Source organism: Bactrocera neohumeralis, unplaced genomic scaffold, assembly GCF_024586455.1.
Source record: "Bactrocera neohumeralis isolate Rockhampton unplaced genomic scaffold, APGP_CSIRO_Bneo_wtdbg2-racon-allhic-juicebox.fasta_v2 ctg4005, whole genome shotgun sequence".
Taxonomy (NCBI): Eukaryota; Metazoa; Arthropoda; class Insecta; order Diptera; family Tephritidae; genus Bactrocera; species Bactrocera neohumeralis.
Window position 1 is genome coordinate 1 of NW_026091136.1, and position 10288 is coordinate 10288.

A 10288-nucleotide genomic window follows, 5' to 3' on the forward strand; every position below is an offset into this window, starting at 1 on the left:
ATATGCAAGCGAGGTCGTTTTCGTTTAAATTTTTGTCTACGTATGCTAACTTTTGTAAGTATGCCTCGTCGCTGGCATCAAACAAAAATCCTTCAAATTCGCGCAACCGTTTGCGGTTTGCTCGGACACCGTCACTTTCAAACACGAACTTGTGCAACGCCGCGATAGCCTCTATTCTGCTACGCTTTAGATTTTCACGTATCTTTTCAAACGCACCAAGCGACGCCATTATGCCGAATCGCACACACGCACGCACACAGCAAAATTTTTACTTATGGACGAGCCCCCAAAATGTAGATTTTAATTTATTTCAATATAGCTTTTAAGTTTATTTTTAAATATAGCTTTTAATTTATTCAAAAGTGGCTTTAAGTTTATTTTTAACACGAAAATGTATTTTAATTAAAAGTTCAAAAGTAACAATGTAAACAAGTAATTGTAACGCTCGATCCGTCGCGCTCGCCGTCTCGTCTATTACTCGTCGTCCAATCAGTGAGATGATGCAACAGCTCGCTGAGTCAGCTCGCTCAGGATAGAGTTGCCATCCCACATATATACAATATATAAATGATCAGGTTGACGAGAAAAGTTGAAATCCGGTTGACTCTTTGTCTGTCCATCCATCCATGCAAGCTGTAACTTGAGTAAAACTTGAGATATCTCGATGAAACTTGGAATGTGGGTTCCTTAGTACAAAAAAAAATTCTAATTCGTAAATGGGCGTAATCGGACCACTGCACTAAATTGAGATACATATATAAAGCTGTTATTTGGTACTGATGATCGCAGTAGCAAGGAGCACCTTTGCGGAAGCTGGTTTGAAAATTGGACAATGGGCGTGGCACCGCCCACTTTTTGATGAAATCCCATATCTCGGCACCCGATCAACCGATTTCGACATAATTTGGTAGGTGACATAATTTTTATATGGCTATGTGACGTTGTGAAAATAGTCGAAATCGGACCATAACTACGCCTACTTCCCATATGTCCCTTCCTTACTTGTTATATATAATTTCATTTTTGTTTTGAAAAATAGGATAAGTTAATACGTTGAAGTAAACCGAGAGACAAATGTCGAGAAAATATGTTCTACTCAATTAAATGCTTTTTATGCGCACTTTCTTTATAATTTTTCAGTTCATAATCTTTTTTTAAGTGTCAGCAATAATCTGCCATAATGGGACGATCCCATCAAACTTGCTATTTTTTTCTATTATTTTCAGATCGTAGTGGAACCGTCTTCTCTGTTTCTCGCTATAATCTTCAAAATAATGTTGTTCTTAAAATCCTTAAGTTTGTCAGTACATTTTGCACAACGCGAGTCGGCTAATATTTCAAAATTTGATACTTCATTATCTAGGAAAAATTCGACTTTCTGTTGAAAACTTTCCAAGTTTCACATTAAAATATGTATTTTTCATAAGTTGGGGTATTTGAGGACCAACGGGGTTCATTTCTATATTAAATAAAAAGTATTAGAATAATATCTACTTGCAACGTTTCTGCATACTTTTGAAACGCAAAGGCGGACCTTCCGCATAACTTTTCACATATTTACAGTAAACAGAGAAGAGCTCACGGGAGAGCCGCAGAACTATAATCACGACTGGAAAAATAAACCTTCTAATAAGTGATAGAAGTGTAAGGAAAATTATATACACACAAGATATACGACAACATTGACATAGTTCAGCAAATAAAGGCAACGGCTACGCTAGCTAGGTCATGTCGTCCGAATGGACAAAAACACTCCAGCTCTTAAAGTATCCGGCGGGTACTAGGCGAGGGAAGCAGAGGAAGACCTCCACTCCGTATGAAGGACCAGGCCGTAATAGAAGTTCTGCTATTATCTGCAATTCCATAAACATTCTAGTCTATAGCCAAGCGACGGTTAAAGCTATCTTTAGTGTGAATACTAAATCTCAAAGTTACAAAGTTTATTAACTTTGTGTCAGCACAGGGCACCTACTTTTAATATTCCACCTTCGGGAAATGGAAGGATGATGATGAGACACAAAAATAGTATCTATGCGAATGTTTTGCCTTCAGCCGTATGAGATAGGACATATTCCGCTGCTCCCAATGTTCCAACTTAAGAGAATAAGGATTAATGTGGTTATCTCCCGGTAGCACAACCCACAACCATTAAAATGCTTAAGGCCGGATTAATTCGTCAGCTTTCCCAATTTGTACTCTAGGTGATGCAGATGAGAGAAATGTCGAGATATGAGGCATATTGAACTTTAAACCTCATACTATTTTAGACTTGTCGATATATACTGAATTAATCATATTATCCTATCCTATCATAGTATTATAGAAAATAATGTTCATATAAAAACAGTTATAAAAGCTCAATGGCTTGGATGTTACTTGACGTTAAATACCAAAGCTCCCATAAAATTTCCTCCAAAAGATGTCTCAGTCTCATGAGACGAATTTGAAATCGTGAAATATTTAATTTATAGTATAAAGTGAATACGCATAAACTTATTGTAGAAAAAGATCCCAGTTTTTGAATATAATTTTTTTAAGATAATTTTCAAAAAGTTGAAGCCTGGTTTTTATGCATATCAAATTGCATAAGTACCGTTATATAAATAGAAATGGCAAATAAACCGTTCAGACACTCTTTACGATTGAATTTGAAAAGACCGAAAACCTTATAACGCAGACGATGACAACTGAGACGCAGAGCCAAAAACTCCAGCTGAAAATTACGCAAGTTAAAATACATAATTTTTCAAATATGAAATTAATTCAACACACCTGCTGCTTCAGCTCTTCCTGGTGTTTACAGCCACTGACTATAGTGGTACATTCGCGTAGCAGCTCCGCGGATAAATTACATTCATGCACAACCCTGTTGACCCACGAAATCAGCAACAGAGCATCCGTAAAGAAAAGTACAATCAGTAGTGTACCTATAATAGCATCCGCTGTACCTACTTTTATGCGATTGTTAATGAATTGTACGGCACTGAAGAGTATATTAATGCTGATGCCAAATTGTCGCAACAAGAAGCCCGCAAAAGGTAGGGAGAATAGCTCGAAAACGCTCACAGTCAAATATTGAATATCCGAATGCATTAAATCCAGTTCCAACAAGCGCGTGCTCAGCTGACTGTTTAGCTCTTTGGAGGATTGCGGTTAAAATGTATCCTTAATATTTTTTAGTGACCGCACTTTGCATAGCCAAAGGCGTATCAACTCGTTGACACATGTAAATTGTTGCCGCAGCAAGTAGAGCGCGTACACAAATTGATGTATACCGGCAACCAGAAATGAATTTGAGAGAAATTGAGCAAGCACTAGCAATTTATAAGCATTTGCATTAGTCTTAGACAAAATATATGCGCGCCGTAAGGACGATTCCTATGTTGGCGCTAAAGAATTTCGCCAACAGCTGATACTCCAACTGCGCTTGATTGGGACACGTTACTCCCTTCAGGTGCCGATAACGTTGCTGTAACGTGCGATAACGGCATTGCGCTGCAACTGCGCGTCGTTGACCAAACCATATGTATACGAGTATACACATTGTGACGAGCGCAACTGTTTTGCATAGTATGGCAACGTTAAACGAGAACATTATGGACAACCAGTTTTGAATGTGCACCAAGTGGATTGTCATACGCGACACTATGACGGGATACATGGCCCAGTAAAACAAATTTATCGCGACGGTGTACAGCCGAAAAAATAGCTTATGATGCGGTCTCCGCAGTGGCCGCTTGTAGCTAATAAACGTGGGTAGCAGAACGAAACAGAACGCGAGGTAATATGAAAAGCGCAGCACCCAACGTAACGCGGCGTGCCGCAAATGCGTCGACAACATGACGCTTCGGCGTATCAAAAGCATTGTGTTGAGCTGTTAATTAGACGACAACATAAATGAGAAATATTTGGAGTGAAATATGACATTATAGACATTTATAGATGATATCAATAACTTAAATATTAATTTCTAAATTATTGAATACCACGTCAAAAGATAAAACATATGCTGGAAATTTAGATAAATTAGCTTTGGATAGCAAAGGAGAAGCCGTAGGCATTCGTGGCCTAAAAGTCGCGTCAATAGGTCATAACTCCGAAGTGAAAAGCAAATATGACACTTTATGAAAATACGTAAAATCAACCTAATATCGAAAGAGGAAGGTTATATGTATGTGGACCGTTTAAGGTCAGGTGGCTTCGCCTTCGTTCAATGATTTAAAACCTAACGACTACGTAGTCGAAGTAATTTCGTTGGATTACATATTCAAGTTTCAGTTTGCAATGCGGATATAGAGGCAGAAGAGGGTTTTGCTCGTTTCCGGCTTCATTCAGGCATTTAAAATATCACAGAGTCATTTCGATTTAGGAGATAAGTTTTGAAACTGGATCCACATGCGAAACAAACTATAACTTGACGTACGGAAGAAAACAAATTGTGTATGTTATGTTGTAAAATCTTTACGAAATGCTTTCTTCATCACTGGTTGAATATTTGGCAATTCGATCAAATATTGGATACTATAATTTTCAGTAAAAATAAGAGTTGTAAGTTTTATTTTGCATTTACTGATAGAAAAGTCGAATATTATTAATTTCTACTACTAATGGCATCCATACCTCGAAGGATTTGCCTGCTGAAGGATTATGAATACAACTCTAAATCTATTACCGTTGCTGAGTGTATAGAGAACATACTTAGCACCAGTACGTTGGTGTGTAATCTCTGGTCAGAGTAAATTGTATTATAATACTATTTTATTGCTGGTTGCTATAACTAGGTCTGTAATATTGAACTGATATGAAATAGAGTCCTATGAAATCTAGCAACTGCTCTAAATATAAAAGTACTAGGTTCTTCAGTTATGTACATTAGTTGAATGCTTTCCGTGCCTTTGTAGGGTGCAAAGAGATTTTTGAACTTCCGTCTGACTAGATTCCATACATAATAAGTGAGATATCTTATTGAAACAAAGTGGTCATGCATAGTGTGGTTTATTGCGCATGTGTTCGGCGTTGATCTTTTCATAACGCCAACTCTCGCTGATCGTGTCATGTCGACGCTATAGAAGCTTCGGAAGTTGATTTTCTTTCTCTAAGAAATGGGTTCAACAGATAGATGTGAGTAGAAGTCAAACTCGAGGACTGTTACCTTTTGGCACGACATTCCTAAAATGTTCGATTCGTGCACAGAGCGAAATGGCCACCTAAAATGCCCTGTAAAATAGAACAAAGTTTAGAAGATTTCCTTTCATTTTCTCTCCAATAAGATGCCCATCTTATTATTACTGGATATCTCCTTTTAATAAAAATGTGAAGATAAAACATTAAACTAAGGTGAACACCTTTTCAATATAATTTAGCAGATGACGGGTAGAATTTAGATGAAATCCTTTTCAGTTAAATGTAATAGATAACCTATAAAACTAAGGTGAAAACTTTTCAATATAATTAAGAAGGTGACCCTTAGAATTAAGAGGAAACGCTTCTTAATAAAATCAAGTAGATAACCTGTAAAACTAAGCAGAAACTCTCCTTAACATAAATAAGATGGGAGTCTTAATTATTATTGGAACATCATCTTAATTTTAACAAGCCGATGATCTTATCAATTTGATATTATTTTCTCCTAAATTGAAATTAATACTTTCTGAAAATAAATATAACACGAGTTTTTTTTTTTAACTGTTTTTTTTTTATTTATTAATTCAGCATTAGCATAGCTATAGCTAGTTTAAATACTTACGTATATATATTATAATTAAAATTGACTTTACATATTTCCTTGTAATTTTTATAACATAAATATTTGAAAAACTTATAATTCTTATAACTTTAATAGAAAATTAAAGGTATTTTTACCAATATTTTTTGGCTCTTATAACTTTAAGACCATTATTTAAAACATAAAAATCTATTGGCGGACCATCTAAAGAATTAAATTTGATGAGAGTGTAATTATGTTTTTCACTGCCAACCAAATATGATTGGAATCTCTCAGAAAAATTTAGACAACTATGACTTTTCACTACAATACTTATATTATTTTCGCTTATTAAGAAATCACATATTTCGTAAATAAGAAAACTGTCTTTAGTAACTGAAACAATGTGTCCAATTTTGAAAGTTTTTCCTCGGAAAATAACGGAATCTGTTCTTTTATATGAATTCAAATCGGATAAATTTAATGATGAAATGTAAATTTCTTTTGTAATAGGACATTGTTCTTTACAAACAATTTCGGCTTGAAAAAAGTTATTAGTTATAACTGAATTCGCAAATCTTATAGCTGATTTAATTCCAAGAGATAAAGGAATATTTATTCTGGACGTTATACTTCTGGCATATTTTTTATGAATTTGGTGTTCAGCCTCAAACCTAAATGACCATAGGTATTTAAGGGGGCCTAGTTTTTTAATAATTGTGGTGTAATGTACAAGGTTGTGGTGTTTGGGTTTTAAAGTATCCTTAAACAAACATTGATATAACCTGTTGTGCTCTTCAATCAACACTTGAAGTTTAATTAAGAGATCGTCGTCGAAATTTGGCAATAACACATAGTCAATTAGTTTAACGAAAAGAACTAAAAATTTGTAAACAGAATCATTCGGTGGGATAAGGTCGCCAATCGTAAGTAATACTAAGTGGGAGAAAGTTTGCATTTGCTTCGCGTTCATTTTAAAATTTGCGTTCTTTATATGATCTTTTTTTACAGGAGGAGAAACATTACCGATTTCTGTTTGTCCATATTGGAACATTTGCTTCCGGGAATTAAAAGTTTCCAAAGTGAACATTTTTTTTTCGTATATAAAGTAATGTAATATTTTACTAAAATTATATTTGCATACACCACTGAATAAGTCATGCATGATATCACATGAAATGTTATCGGTGACATGAAAAAACGAAAGAGAATTGAATGCAGAGTTATATTTTATACCATTTACAGCTGGGTCATTTAATGTAATATCAAGTTCATAATTAGTATTGTTTCTTAAAGAATCGAAATATTCGATACAATCAAAGCGTGTTTCGTTTTTGTTGCGCTTGCATACTCTACAAAAAGAATTTGATGAAAATGAACTATTGTATCCTAAAGCTGTGTTTAGACCAAGGTTATCACCTAATATTTGAGCAAGCCGAATGTAAACTTGAAAATGTTCACCACCTATGTCAATACTCAAACCATCAATATATAATTTCTTTAAAATGTCTATAAGGTTATCCACCTAATATTTCGGATTATTATTTAAAATAATTCCAGACAATTCATTGCTTATAACATATTTTTGCGGATGTTTAAAATGATTTCTTGAAAATGTTCACATTTTTAAACACCTCAATTTCATCCTTTATTTTCATTGAATCAAACATATTTTGCTATGGACTTTTGAATACTAAGAACGTCTTTTCTCGAAAATTTGGATGATTGTGCAGTTCAAGAGTTTAAATGATTTATAAGACATAAATATGAAGTTAATTGTGTAAGGGTTTGTGAAACTAAAGAGACCTAAATCATTATTTACCGAGGAAATTTGGACATTTTTAACAATTAAAAAAAATAGCAAGCAAATTTGGACATTTTTAACAATTAAAAAGAAAAGAAAGAAAATAAAAATTAGTTATCTAACTTGCTGAGTAAATTTGAAACTGAAGGAAAATCTGCAGACTTAAGCCCAAAAAAGTATTGTTCTAAAAATACCCAAACTTGCTTGCTATTATGGGAATACTCAATTTGGAATACATAACTTAACTTTATAATACAGTCGACGCATTTCATTAAAGTCGGGCACTTCCACTTAAGCCCGTCGCAAAATATAAAGAATTCTGATATACTTGTATAGTCCTCACCTACTGCAATGATGTGAGGCTGCAATTGCTGTTTTTTAATCGCGTATTGCTCAATTTTGGACGAAATCTTTGGTAATATATCATTTGGTGTAGTTGCTAGTGTTATAAACTCTGATTGAGCGTCACCAATCGTTGGTTTGTGGGTTTTACTCTGACGCTGTGGTTGAAGAACCGCATGGAGCAGTAACAACACAATGCAATATTTAGAATCTGAAATTATAAATTAATTCAATATATTAATATTTTAATATTGTATAGTTTTCATGTTTTCTTACCATTTGATAAATCTTTGTAAAGGAGTTTCGAAAGTAATAACTCTCGGCTGGCTTGGTCTTTTACTTCCGCATTTAAGATAGGAAGGATTACTTTATAAAACTTGTCAAGTTTTAAGAACAGCTAGTTTCCAATATCTGGATGCATGGCATTAAAATCAATATCAACCTGTTATAATTGAACAAATGTTTATTTGAAAATAAATACTTTGTGCTTTTTTCTTACCAATTCGTAACCGTTAAAATCATTGTAGCGCGGCCAGTCTGCTAGCAAATCCGACAGAGATCCCTTACATTTATTTCTAAGCGTGCATGTATCTACCCAAACCTTTTTATCTTTTTCCCAAGGTGTGCAGTTATGTGCCAACCAACACTTTTTTTCCAAAACGTTGTCTGCAGTGCAAGAAGTTCAATTAAATATTGTTAAAACAACAAATTATTTTATAAAGTAGGAGTAAAAAGTATTGCATACCGTCAAAAACATCTTCATGAGCTTCCTGAGTAGCAGAGTTGGCTTTGCTTTCCAGCTTTATGACATTAGCCCAACGCGAGAAAAATTTACCACTCGGATTCTTTTTTCCCATTTTTCTTTCCAAAAAGTAAAATTCCTAATATATAAGAGTAACAAAAAATTTTTGTAAGTTTTTAGTAGTTGTAATCGAATTCGTGCAATTACCTTCTTTTCTTTAGGAAATACCGCAACAATTTCATTCGCCCATTCCCTCATATCTGAGTATTGCATTTTGCGTCCTAAACCAATGTAGTTGTCAACGATGCAATGTGTTATATTTTTTTGGTTTCTACTGTCCAAGTAGCCGTGCCTTTCTTGATAACTTAAAGCAAGTTGTCCCTTTACTGACGTTTTTAAAAGCTCGCGTAGATTGAAATTCTTCGTTTGAGGCGAACAAGGTAGCATACTACATTCTCCCGATTTGACGGAAGCCAAATCACTGGATATTTTTTTCAGCCAATCTAAGACTTTGGTGTTTGCAGTTTGTGTCTCCTGGTCACAAATAAATGGAATACCCTTAAAAACAGAAATGAGTAGATTATCTTGCTTCTTACTTATATTATAAATCAGTGAGTTTGCGAGTGAATGACTGAGTGTGTAGTTCTTTAAATTTTAGTATAAAAGTAAGTACTAACTGTTTTTTTCCTAGCCGATCTCTGCCTTTTTTCATGTTATAGATTTTATAAGAAATTGGCAAAAATGAGATAGTACTGAAATTTATAGAATTTCAAAGTTACATACTCGTTCAATTTTGCTGAATTTTCTACAAAGTTATTAAATTTAATTAACAAAATTTGCATTAAACTCTTACGGTAGCGCGATCTTCCACTCAGCCCTCGACATACATATCGTCGCTCGCTTGCCCGAAAAATGAATGTGCCCTTTTTCAGTTTTGAGCTAATCAAACCACTGAATTAGGCATTGATTGGTCTATATGTATGTATTATATTAGAATCTAAAGTGAAATGAATAACAGAAAGCTACTGCAATTTGCAAGCAAAAAACAATAACGTAGAAAAATGTATTGAATTTCGAAAACAGTCAACTTTTAAACGTGCTTCTCCAAAACTATTATTTTGGCACATCATGCTTCTGGCAAGCGAGCGACGATATGTCTGTAGGTTTAAGAGCGGTACGCAAATCGTAAGAAATCGCTTAAGAAAAAATTTTAGTTTTGCTCTAAAAGCCAAATTTGACCCCCTCAAGAAAACCTTCCTGGCGCAAATCTGCTCATGCAAGATGCAGTTTGAAGGGCATTTTATAAATAACATCCACACACTAACTTTAAAATTAAAATTACTTTAAATTTGGCTTTTAGAGCACAATTAAAGTTTTTTCTTGAGCGATTACTTGTGTTGTACATACCGCTCTATAAACTGAATTGATAATTTAAAAATAAAATAATCATCTTACCTTTTTTGTTCGCCACTCCCTCAAACCGGCTTTAAATTTTATGCGTTCTCCGAAATATTTTGCGTCACATCTATCGAAAAAAACGTCAACGTCGTCAATTTGCATTTTCTCAAGAATGAGAAAGGAATTAACCCCCCGTTCAATCAGGGTATCAATTACTTGGTTTAGCAATCCCCAAGACATTAATAATTCCAAGAATTCCTCATGAATATCGCACATTTTGAATATAATATCCGTATAA

At 34.3% G+C, this 10288-nt stretch overlaps 1 protein-coding gene across 1 annotated transcript; it reads right to left on the reverse strand.

The window, feature by feature from the left end:
* Positions 1-2593: 2593 nt before the first annotated feature.
* LOC126767098 (putative gustatory receptor 58a) lies at positions 2594-3093 on the reverse strand (the record flags this gene model as incomplete). Its single annotated transcript, XM_050484705.1, has 2 exons — positions 2773-3093; positions 2594-2713 (listed from the first exon to the last, which is right to left on the reverse strand). Coding segments are annotated over exons 1-2 (441 nt in total), but the record flags the coding sequence as incomplete, so codon positions are not given.
* Positions 3094-10288: the final 7195 nt, after the last annotated feature.